General features: G+C 36.9%; 1 protein-coding gene across 1 annotated transcript in view; it reads left to right on the forward strand.

Moving 5' to 3' along the window:
* LOC113068797 (phosphatidylinositol phosphatase PTPRQ-like) overlaps nt 1-13339 on the forward strand; it is a gene marked incomplete at its 3' end in the record, with an annotated part of 29588 nt that extends 16249 nt beyond the window's left edge. Inside the window, 12 exon segments of the mRNA XM_026241659.1 lie at nt 398-505; nt 593-874; nt 1932-2213; nt 8293-8604; nt 8693-8971; nt 9597-9748; nt 9844-9985; nt 10280-10561; nt 11323-11646; nt 12938-13056; nt 13140-13235; nt 13237-13339. Of these exon segments, the coding sequence (XP_026097444.1) occupies nt 398-505; nt 593-874; nt 1932-2213; nt 8293-8604; nt 8693-8971; nt 9597-9748; nt 9844-9985; nt 10280-10561; nt 11323-11646; nt 12938-13056; nt 13140-13235; nt 13237-13339 (2481 nt within the window).
* Between the last annotated feature and the right edge of the window lie 131 nt (nt 13340-13470).

The raw sequence follows: 13470 nt of genomic DNA on the forward strand, positions 1-13470 counted from the left end.
ATTATATATCACAATGCTATTGCTTTAAATGCATGTTTGATTAAATAAATGCAGCCTTTGTAAGCACAAAAAACTTCTTAGAAAAACATAAAAAAATAATTCCAACCACAAGCTTTTGAAAAGCAGTATATATCTGGTGTACATTCATTCACTTACGACACACTTTCTAGGAAACCTTGAAGAGAACCGACTTAACACATCCACTTAAAATCACCAAAACACCAGATTGAGCAAAAATAATTAAAAAAATACTGTACCCTTGCATTTGTTTGCAGATTCAGCCTGCTTGGATATTTTACATCTAATGCAATGATGTTTAAACATTTCTTAGTTTTACCCAGGTGTTCAAAAAGTTTTTGAGGCCACCATATAACACTATATATGCTCATATCCACAGGTCTGGACAAGTACAGTAGTTATAAGGTACGTGTGGCCGCTTCCACCGCCGTGGGGGAAAGTCCACTGACAGATGAAGACTACATCTTCGTTATGACACTAGAGGATGGTATTGAGCCAGTTATGTTTCATATACATACAGAAGCCCCCGTAAACACTTTAGAAATCTCTTAGCATGCTTCCTTCTGTCTTTCAGAGCCGGATTCACCCCCACGGGATCTGGCCGTAGTGAAAACCACCTCCTCCACCGCTTCTCTCACCTGGTCTCCGCCAGAGAAACCCAACGGCATCATCCGCCTGTATGAGGTCTCCTACACCAACGGCACATACAGCAACACAGTCAACAGCACATCACCCAGTGCCACACTGTACTACCTGAAGCCTTACACACACTACAATGTGACTGTCCGTGCGTTTACTCTACACGGACACGGGAACCAGATTTCTGATACTCTACAGATGCTGTCGGGGGAGGATGGTGAGTCACTGTGTGTGTGTTCATGTTTAATTGAAAAACTAGAAGAAGCATAAAACTTTAATCCAATTTCATCCTGAAATCCCACACTCTTTCCCTTTCAAAGGGTTCCTACAGTTAAGGCACATTCACACATACGGCGATTAAAGTCTTGGGGCTGTTTGATTTCTAGTAGACATTCACGCTCCAACTCTATCAAGCATCAAATTATGTGAACTCTAGTGTCTTCATGCCAGTCACTATTCGCTCATTGCATCTCTGCTTCAATTTGCATGAAGTGGAATATAAATCACCAACTCTCATTAATACAGATGAATGACTTTCACAAACTTTGTTGCACCAAACATACTTTTAATCAGCAAGAACACATTCAAGTGATCAAAAGTGACAGTAAGATTTTTTTAATGTTACAAATCTTTCTATTCCAATTGAATGCTGTTCTTTTAAACATTCTTTTCATCAAAGAATTCTAATAAAAGTATCACAGTTTGCACAAAAATATTAAGCAACATTGATAATAATGAGAATTAATCTTGAGCACCAAATCAGCACACTAGAATGATTTCTGAAGGATCAAGTGACACTGAAGAAAGTTCAGTGTTGCATCACAGAACTAAATGTAATGTTAAAATAGATTCCAAAATATAACATTTGAATAATATTTCACATCATTCCTGTTTTTACTATATCTTTGATCAAATAAATGCAGCCTCGGTGAGCATAGCTTCTTTCAGAATCATTAAAAAGTTTTACCGACCTCAAACTTCTGAATGTTACACCTTCATTCATAAAAGCCCACTTCCTAGCACACCTGCCTTGACATACTGAGCCATGGTGCTCATGCAGGTGGTTTACTGTAAGTTTAAATCTTAGTCATTCCCCCTCTCTACTGTTTAAAAAAAAAAGAATAATTAATTAAACAGCCCATTTCATTTTCTAATGCTATTTATCACATGCGCGAAAGGACTGTTTTATTGAATATGAGCAATTTGGAGGCTGATATATTTTTTGCACTAATCGCTGACTTCATCTTAATGCGCAGTTCAATTGTTTGTTGCAGTGCCTGGCAGCCCACCATACGATTTGACCTATGAGTACATCGGATCCAGTGAGGTGAATGTGTCATGGTCACCCCCGCTTCTCGCAAATGGCATCATCTTGATCTACAATGTAGAATACTGGAACGCCACACACAGTCTGAACCAAACCACACAAGTGCCTTATGTCATCCTGTCCAACCTGCGAAAGTATGCACGCTACCGTATCAGCGTACAGGCCGCCACACTGGTCGGCTCTGGAAACCACACGAGCGAGATCCTGAACATCACCACATTGGAGGACGGTCAGTGTTCTGTTTTAACAAACGGATCTTGTGGTGTTTAATTAAACTGTTTTACTTTTTAGATTCAGTCTTCATGGTGAATTTATCAGGATCTGGCTAAAGATTTCTGGTATTAAGGTCACACTTAAACAGTTCTTCTTACAGATTTTCAGAGGTCTGCACACGGGAAATTAGAATGTTATCTATTATCTAAACTACTTTTATTTCTCCCACAGAACATTTCTGAAAGCAGTCGGGGAGTCTTTTTTACAGTGTTATGGATACATTTTGCCTTTAAATCAAGTTTAATCTTTCTACCTCAGGAGGCAGAACCTACTGACAATGTTTGTGTTTGTTTCTCTGTTTGGTTGGTTAGTTTTTCCATCAACAGCTTTCAGAATGGACAAATGTGGATGCCGTTCCTGGCATGGGAGACATTGTCTTACATTCACTAACTCAAATCACTGTCGTATTCAAAGAATAAAGTCCTTTTCCACAGTTTTGGGTCTATAATAGCTGTTTTTCCTAAACAACAGTACCCAGTTCCCCTCCAAAATTCCTAATTGCCAGGAAATTGTCTGATACTGAGGTAGAGTTGTCCTGGGAACCTCCAGAGGAGGCTAACTCTGAGGTTTTATACTACATAGTGAGAGTGTGGTAAGTAAAGATGATTTAAAATCAGCTTTTACCAAAGACCTGGCTGTTGTTGTACAAGATTGAAACTAACATTTGTGCACGTGTGTTAGGAATCTGAGCTCTGAGTTTGTCGCCAATGTGACGGAAACATCAGTGGTGGTGAGTGTGGATGGACTGGGTCAATATAATGCCTCCGTGAGCAGCTGGACTCGACTCGGAGATGGAGGAATCCTGATTTATATCACGTTCAGTACCATAGAATCAGGTGAACACAAACACATTCTCTAATCATAAGCATGCTTCTGTAACGATTGTTGTCCCCAATGTGGCCTTACCACATTTCCCAAACAATGAGGATAACTGTGTGTATTCCATTAAACTATCTGATGTTGCATCAGCAGCAGCACGTTCATTTCACCGCATGAGTAACAAGGCACAACGAGAAGTAAGTAAGTAAGTAACCAAAGTGCTGAACAGAGTATTAAAAAAAAACCAATACAAATAAAAAAATATAAAATAAGAATAAAACAACATGGAAGACAATATACTAAAAAACACAGTACTAAGATTAGATTAAAACGCCTGGGAGAAAAGATATGTTTTAAGCCTCTTTTTAAAAATGATAATAGATGATAATAGTTTTTAAACGTGATCAAGGGACATATAAAAGATACTGATCAGCAGACCTTAAGGATCTACTAGGTGAATGTGGGACAATAAGATCTTTTAAATAAGAGGGGGCTTGATCATTAAGAGCTTTAAAAACAAATAAAATAATTTTAAACTGAATTCTGAAATGGACTGGGAGCCAATGGAGTGATGTTAAGTAATCAACAAAATATCCATCGGACATATAAACCCATCCAACTCACTGCACATTTGTTGATATAATCACTACGAACGTTTACATCTGAAAAACTCTTATTAAACACACTTTTATCACTTTTTTAAAACACCATAAACAGGAGAGAAGAGAAACACGCTAACCCGCAGCAGTGTGAACCATTTTCTTCTGAACTACGGTAAGCATGCAAGGACAAAATAAATGCATTAACCACTAGGGGGCATCGAAATAAATTAAAAATTAAATTAAATTAAATGTAGTTTTTTTTTACCTCTAATTTCATTGAATTCAACATTCATTAATATCATAATTAATGTTCTTTTTAACTCCGTTACACTTCTTAAGGATCCTACAATATACTCTGAAATAATTTGGAGATGACGGAAATATCAGATTTAAATACATTACATTAAAGTAAGAAATTACATCCTAAAATACATTCAAATAAAAAACAGTTATCTGAAATTGTGATCAACTGCTCATATTTATAAGAGACTTCTTTCAAAATCTTACCGACCCCAACATTTTGAAAACAGTATGGAAAGTATTAGAAAATAACAGAACTTTTCACTTCTTTCAGGTTATATAAGGTTTAGTTTCATTTAGCCTAAAGAGTCAGGCAGCTCACTAAGTTTTGAAAAAGAATCACAATATCATGAAACAGCATTGCCCTCACAGTCATAAAGATAAATGCGTTCTCTGTTTTGCAGCCCCCTCTGACCCTCCACAGAATGTATCATACACACTCCTCACCACCACTACAGTACATCTCAGCTGGAGTCCTCCAAACCAACCCAACGGCATCATCCAATACTATACCATCTACTACACGGACAATACAGAAAACAACACAAAGTTTACGCAGGTATATATACTCAAACAGATGAGTATTGATCTTTTTAAAGACACTAAACATGATGGTATTCTATTTTCTATTTAAATATATTTTCAAATATAATTTGTTCCTGTGATGCGCAGCTGAATTTTCAGCATCTTTACTCCAGTCTTTAGTGTCACATGATCCTTCCGAAATCATTCTGATATGCAGATTTTCGGATTATTATCATTCTAATATGCTGATTTCTTATTATTATCAATGTTGAAAACAGTTGCGCTGCTTAAAGGGGGGGTGAAATGCTATTTCATGCATACTGAGTTTTTTACACTGTTAAAGAGTTGGATTCCCATGCTAAACATGGACAAAGTTTCAAAAATTAAGTTGTACGTTTGAAGGAGTATTTCTGTTCCAAAAATACTCCTTCCAGTTTGTCACAAGTTTCGGAAAGTTTTTTTCGAGTATGGCTCTGTGTGATGTTAGATGGAGCGGAATTTCCTTATATGGGTCCTAAGGGCACTTCTGCCGGAAGAGCGCGCGCTCCCGTATAACAGAGCACTGAGAGCACAACAGACTTCACTGATCCGAGCGAAAGCGTCGCGAAATGTCACAGAAGTGTGTTTTTGGTTGCCAGGTCAAGACAACCCTGCACAGATTACCAAAAAAAAAAACAGCATTAAGGGACCAGTGGATGGAGTTTATTTTTACAGAGCATCAACGGAGTTGTGCAAGTGTTTGTGTTTGTTCCCTGCATTTCGAAGATGCTTGTTTTACTAACAAGGCCCAGTTTGACGCCGGATTTGCGTATCGTTTATTTCTTAAGGATGATGCAATCCCAACGAAAAAGGGTCACGATCGTATGTTGGAACCGCAGGCGGTGAGTAAAACTGCTTCAAATATCTCTGCCTCCTTGTTAGTGCGTCCTCGTGATTCTTTAGCTCCGCCCACACGTCACGCCTCCAGCCGGTCGTGTTTTTCCGGGAAAAATTGGTACAGACTATCTTTCTCTTATGAATATAATAAAACTAAAGACTTTTTGGAGTTCTGAAGGATGCAGTACTACTCTATAGGTACTCAAGATAAACAGGAGATTGAGTGAAAAAGAGCATTTCCTTCCCCCTTTAATATTTTTTGTGGAAACTGTGATACTTTTTTTCAGGATTCCTTGATGAATAGGAAGTTCAAATGAAGTCTTTGCTGTCACATTTGATAATCTAAATGCAAAAATGTAGTTTTTAATTAGCTGTTAACTAAATATATTGGCTGCGACTGGAAACTTGTCACACCAAATTAGAAGCAATTTACTGTAGACATTTTTACCTTTAAGACCGTTTTTCTTGTGTTAATATCCTCATTAGATAAAATATCTTTGGCAGGTTTTACAATCCCAATTAGTTGTGCAGAAATCAGAAAGAAATAAGAGGAAAAAAGCTCAATGTACCATGTTTTTGAACATGTAACATTTAAAGGAATAGTTCACACTAAAATTTAAATTCTGTCATCATTTACTCACCCTGAAGTTGTTCCAAACCTGTTTGAGATTCTTTCTTCTGTTAAGCATAAAATAAAATATTTTAATGAATGTGGTCAGCCAAATAACTGACGGTAGCCATTGACTTCCATAGAATTGGGAAAAAAATACTTAAGACTGAATCGGTGGCTACTGTCAGCAGTTCGGTTACCCATATTCCTCAAAATATTTTATCTTGTATTCGACAGAATAAAGAAACACATCATACAGTTTTAGAACAAGAGGAGGGTAAGTAAATGATAAACCACAACAGTACTTTTTGTAAAGGATTTAATCTCTAAGAATAGCTGGACCAAACTCTGAATGAAATGCAGTGAATGACCATGTTCTCTTTCTCTCTCTGTAGACGGTTCCTGGTTCAGAGCACTGGTTGGTGTTGTCTGATCTGAAGGCAGGACATGAGTACAGTGTATGGATGAGTTCCAGCACTTCTGTTGGTGATGGGGAAGTGTTCAGTCCCCATCTAAACTTCACCGCGTTAGAGGACGGTCAGTCTCCTCACACACTCAGGGGAGAAACGCAGCTCTGCACCACTTTTCCAACAGATTACGCTCCCAAAAAAATCACACTGAAACTCATAAACACACCCACACGCATGCACACCGCACAGATTCAGCACATTTTGTGAAAGGAGACAACTTCCTTCAAGCTGCAAACTGGGATTGTTGAGCCCTCACCATGAGACCGAGCGCGTCTGATCTCAAAGCCTTTTATTTATCAGTCTCTAGACTATCCCAGCTTGCATTTCCTCTCACAGGATTTGTTGAAAATATAAAATACAGCAGCACGTTGCTGTAAGTTTCTGGTACATTATGTAACATTATATATTTGACTGAAGAAATATTGTAACACTTCCTGTTTGAGACCAATTGGAGACTTTTTTTTTGTCTCCTGCTTCTCATATCTTTATGCTGAGAAATAGAGTCCAGTAATGTCATGTATCTCAAAAATTTTAATAAAAATAAACTACTTTATTTTATAGCTCTATGCTTTTATTAAATGTCAAGAGCTCATTTGCTCTCCTTCTTCCTTTAAAAGTAACATCTGAGCTGATTCTTAAAAGAAACATTTGAGAATTACAGTACATGTGATGCCTACATTCTTTAAAATATCTTATTTTATGCTTGAAAGAGCTTTTGTTGAAAACTAAAATGAATTATTTCATACTTTATATGTTTATGTGAATAAGTTAACCTGGTTTCTGAATCTAAACCACGTGTTAAGGTTTTATGTTAGAGTCAAAACAAACCATTTTTGTGTGATTTTGGGAAAAACGGTGCAGAGGTGACCTTCTGAGACAGATGAAGGTTTTTCTCCCCTGGCGTCTGAGATTTTGAAAGTGTTCTATAGGAATAAAAAATGCCATGGTCCTGTTTGGCTCTTTGTGAGTGATTGTGTCTGATCGGTTTGCAGTTACTGGAGAATCACCCAGCTTCAGCAGCTCAGTTCAGCCCAAAGCAATATCTCGTACACAGAACATGCTCCAGACGGATTTTCTTACTAACACAATCAGCTTTTCTTTCTCTGCTTCTCTCTCCTTTTCTATATCTGTGATCTTGACTCTGGATTTTGCAGACGCTGTGCCGGAGTTTATTTACCTTTTTAATTTCCACAGATTCACAGATGTGTGTAATTGCTGAATATCATGTCCATGTGTGTGTTGTATGTGTGCTTTTGTATTTTAATTATCTGTATTTGAATCTCTTGGTTTAAGATCTGATTTTACTGATTTTAATCATTATAATTGTTGACTGGTTTGGTGCTGCAGTGTGCCATTTATGCTTTATTTAAGCGTAAATTAATAAATTAAATAATGATAGTACATTTGTACATTTAATGGGTGAATCTCAATTTCTGGATCATATTTCACAATTTCAAGATTTAAAAATATATATAATTTTTTTTTATCATGATAATCATAGATAAATAAGTTCATTTACTTGTTTACCTTAATGACTTTTATGAACTTTTTATTTATTTATGACCTTTATGAAACCTTTTTAATTGTCGTTTAATGGGCTAGGTGAAATATGTCCTGATATTGCAAGTTTTTATGAGATAAACCCTAATTGTGTTACTTTAGATTGGGGAACAAAGCCTCATTCCATTTCTTGAACCACTTGAACCAACATTTTATTAGATGTTGGTTTCATTACTTAGACTGCAATGATTTGTTCCCTGTTCTAAAGTGTAACTGTTAGCCGTTCTTCACACATAGATAATTGTATCTCTTCTACATCCTCCCCCCGTGCAGTGCCGAGTGGTCCCGTCCACAACCTCACTGCTATGATCTATAGCTCTACGGCTGTTGTGATCAGCTGGGACCCTCCTCTGGAGCCCAATGGCAGAGTCTTCTATCAGCTGAGCCTCCAAGAGGCGGGTACGACCCACCCGTCCATCAACCGCACAGTCAACACCACCATCACCAAAACTACCACAGACAACATCTACCTCTTTACCAAGCTCAGGAAGTATTTTCCCTACATCATAAAAGTCACCCCAGCAACCAGTGCTGGATCGGCTTTAAACCACACTGCAATGCTGCCCCTGCGAACAGATGAAGATGGTAGGCATCATTTCCTGTTTTTTTACATGCACATGTATATAAATCATATTTACTGATTGAGAACTATTGTGTGTCTGTGTACTGACAGTCCCAAGTTCTCCACCATTGCCTGGAGCTAGTAGCAATCTCTCCAGCACCTCCATCTATGTGTCATGGTTCCCCCCAGTCGAGGCCAATGGCGAGATCATAAATTATACTGCAGTTTTACAAGGTCCTGGGAGCGTCAACAAAACCTACACCACTGTAGAAACACACCTAATGCTCTCAGAGCTCACTCCATTTACACCTTACAATCTCTCCATCGCTGCGGTCACACGCATAAATGCCGGTCCCTCCGTGATTATTCCACTGCAGACTGATGAAGCAGGTCAGAGATGCATCTTTATTGTTTTTCTAGAGGAAATCTGTTTGAAATGTAAATATTTAATTCAAATTTGAATGTGGAATCTGTTTGATATTTCAATATTTCAAACAAAATTTTTAAAAGTCTTTTGTTTGAGCTTTGAAAATGTAAACCTTTGTTAAACTTTAAATCTTTTCTTTTAAAATTTGAATTTGGAGTTTGTTTGATATTTATTTATTTTTAAAAATGTAAACTTTTGTTAAAAGATATTTAAGGCATGGCTTTAAAATTTTAATTTGACATTTGAAACGTAAAAATGTAAATTTAAAATAAAACATTTTTTATAAGCTTTTTTATAAAAAAAAAATATTGTTGAACTTTTGTATAAAACAAAATTATTATTATTGTTATTATTATTTTAATGACAACTAATGATCTTTCTATAAGGGCAATAATCCTAAAATGGTAATTACTTAAATGTTAAGTCTTGCCTTAAAAATATAATAAATAAAGTTTGACATTTGAAAATTGTCATTTGAAATCTAAAATCCTAATTTCAAATTTGAATATCCTATTTTGTAAATTCATACAACTATAAATGTGCAGACTTAATGTGTCTAATGTCTTAAGTGCTTTTTTGTGTGTCCAGTCCCAATGTCTCCACCACACAATCTGAGTATTTTTAACCACACTGTGAATTCAGTGTGGCTTCATTGGGAACCAAGTCCAGAGCCAAATGGAATCATCCAGCACTATGGTTTCCGAATACTCGAACTAAACACATACACTTTCAGATATCAGGTAATACTCCCATATGTCTGTGTACTATGTTTGATTATGTTCTCACATTTTTCTCTGCATGTAAATTAAACTTCATATGCCTCTGTTTACCCAAGAACTCATCAGATGCATCCACACAAGCAGAACTGAGTGGCTTTAGACCTCATAATTCATATAATATCAGCGTGTGCGCGTTCACTAGAGCAGGAAATGGAGATCAGTACAGCCTACCTGTCATCTTCACCACCAATGAATCAGGTAATACACACTCACACATCCATTCGTGTCACATGATCCTTATTCTAATATGCTCATTTGCTGCTCAAGAAGACACATTTCTTATTATTGTCAATGTGAAACCCGTGTTTAAAAAGTTTAAACTTTTGTTAAACGTTAGGTTTTTAAATCTTTAATATTGGTTTTAAAATGTGAATTTGTTTGATATTTCAAATTTAAAAGCTATTCAAATAGAAAAAATATTTATATGTATACAGAGTCTTATATAGAGTCTCACCAAGATATATATATGTGGTGTTGGTGTGTATGTTTCAGTGTCAGATGCCGTTGGGAATTTGACCTGTTCTGGATTGGATTGGAATTCAGTCTACATGAAATGGGAGCTTCCGATTCATCCTAACGGAGAGATTCTGTACTACATCATTCGCTCTGGAGATCTAGAGGAGGAGGCTCATCCTCTCGTGCTCACACACACAGTGGCACACACTTTCATCGGCCTGTCACCGAACATTTTCTATGTCATCAGCGTAGCTGCAGTTAATTCAGCCGGAATAGGGGACGAAGCCAACTGTACTGCACACACTCCACCTGAGTCAGGTATGATGTCTTAAAGAGATAGTTGACCCAAAAATGAAAATTGACTCACCCTCAAGACATCCAAGATGTAGATTAGTTTGTTTCTTCATTGAAACAGATTTGGAGAAATGTAGCATTACATCACTTTCTCACCAATGGATCCTCTGCAGTAAATGGGTGCCATCAGAGTGAGAGACAAAACAGCTGATAAAAACATCACAATAATCTGCAAGTTATCCACACTTCTCCAGTCCATCAATTAATGTCTTGTGGAGTAAAAAGCTTCTCATTTGTGAGAAATAAATCCACAATTAAGATATTTTAACTTTAAACTCTTGTTTCCAGCCAAAATACCCATAGAGTCCATAATCCATAACAATGCTTCCTTCAAGTGAAAATGTCAATGCTCCTCTCACATCAAAATCCACCAACTTATTTGTTTAGAACAGTTTTCACTTGTAAACCGTGCTTGATCTGCGCATATTTCTCTCTTGATTCAGGCAAGATAACATTTTCACTTTAGAAGGCAATATTAGGGACCCATATTTTAGCTGAAAAACATGGTTAAAAGTAAAAAAATCTCCTAATACACTTCTCAAGACAATACTTGATGGACTGGAGTGGTGTGGATTATTGTGATGTTTTAATCAGCTTTTTGAGCTCTCATTCTGATGGCACCCATTCACTGGAAAGCATCCAGTGGTGAGCAAGTAATGTACAGTAATGCTCAATTTTCTGCTCCATTTGTGGTACAGACATGATTGTTTCTTTTCTTACTGCAGTTCCTGGTCCGCCCCAGTCACTGAACATAACGGATGTTACCTCTGACAGTGTGTCTGTGAGCTGGCAGCGTCCCGTCTACGTTCCTGGTCTGTTGCAGGGTTATAATGTAGAGATTCAGCAATTGGCAAGAAATTGTGTGCCAGAGCAGCACGTGGACTCCTGTGTGGAGAGAGAGTTTGAGGTGTGGGTTGAAGGAGAAACCAGTGGAGTCACACTTTCCCATCTGCTGAAATATAGAGATTACAGTATCAGACTGGTGGCGTTCACCAGGGCTGGAGCCGGAGAACCCTCCAACTGGATCCACACACAGACACTCGCAGGAAGTATGTTACACATGCATAAAAATATTCCCATAAGAAAGAAAAATCGCAAATGAGATCTCTTATTGTCTCGTATGTTTATCCTAGACACTCTTGCTTGAGTTTCCCATTTGTGAGATGTTTCCCATGAGAAAAAGAGTCTAGTCCCGCATATCTACTCTCAAGTTTCTAAATGTCTGATCTTAATTTAAATCATTCAGTTTCTTCAGATCACTGTCCAATTTGATTTTGACTCTATACTCTCACCGTATGTCTACAATTCATTTGTTTTATTGCTTCCAGAGGCAAAGGTCAATACTTAAAATGTAGTAAACTTTAAAGGAAAACAACTTTACAAAATATATATTTATATTAAACCAATATCTATCTATCTATCTATCTATCTATCTATCTATCTATCTATCTATCTATATATATATAGATAGATAGATAGATAGATAGATAGATAGATAGATAGATGAGGATAGATAGATAGATAGATAGGATAGATAGATAGATCAGATAGATAGATAGATAGATAGATAGTAGATATATTGGTAAATATAAATGATATATTTGTTAATTTTAATTTAGATCTTCTTTTATTTAATATATTCCAAAAACGTATTTAAATGAATAAAAAGTAAATATATAAAATAAGCAATATAAATATGTAATATAAAGCCAAATATTTATTTTTTAAAACTAAACAGGAAAATACAAAATTCATAAGAATAATTAAAAAAAAACTATTATATAAATATATTTTATGAGTTGATTCATTTATATAAAACATTATGTTGTAAAAATTATTTTTTGATTTTTACAAAATTTGTCTGTGGTTCTAGAATAAGAAAATCCAACAGGAGAGAAATAAATAAGGCCAAGCAAAAGCCAAGGAAAGTCATGATGCATGGCCCTCTGAAACCTCAACTGTGTTTGGAACATTTGTCTTTCAGTTCTGTTTGACACTGCTATGAATCCTCTGCAGTGTTCAAGGATCTTGTGAATCAGAGAAGCATTCTCACAATTTTAGTCCATACTGAAAATCAATCAATGAAAAACGCTGCCCCAATCCATTAGCTTTGATTCAAGAGCATCAAGATTATCATTTTTTCCATCCCATTTTTGAGCATTTGATTTTTGCAGAGACTGTTCTTCGGTCTACGTGGGAGCAATATGAGAAGTGCAGCTCAGAGCAAACATTTCTTAAGTCTCCTTAGCTTTTGAGCTACATCATTTTCCCTTGGGTTGTCATACTGTAAATTTATAGCAAACCTTAATTTTTCTTACCCTCTCTATCTTTGTGTCTAAGACCCTGATGCCCCCCCTGGTAACATATCAGTGTCTGCTTCTCCCACTCAGTTAAATATTGAGTGGGACGAACCATCGGTCATCACAGGACCCACCTCATACATCATTGACATCGCTGATGTGAGTTCATAAACTTAAGAAATCAGGTTCATATGTTGACTTTCTGAAATATTCTTCTTTAATTTCTCTTTGTCCTCTTTCAGTTGGATGGTTTGGGATACAACATAAGCCTAGTGCGGCATTCAGAGGAGACCAGGAAGGTGTTTGTCGGGAACCTGACTGCATTTACCCTGTACTCCCATTACCATCACCGCCTTCACGGGGCAGCTTCCAACGCTCGCACAGACGGCTCGCACAGACGGCAAAGCATCTGAACCCGTTCTCGCTAGAACCCTGGAGATTGGTGAGGACGTTTGTGCATGCTTGATTATCTGATATCCATTGAGTGCATGCATGCATAACTTATTTGTGACATTCATGGTCATGTTTTCCCAGAGCCCAAAGATCCTCCCAAAAACTTGACATTGACGGTGA

This window comes from Carassius auratus, unplaced genomic scaffold, assembly GCF_003368295.1.
Source record: "Carassius auratus strain Wakin unplaced genomic scaffold, ASM336829v1 scaf_tig00000062, whole genome shotgun sequence".
NCBI lineage: Eukaryota > Metazoa > Chordata > Actinopteri > Cypriniformes > Cyprinidae > Carassius > Carassius auratus.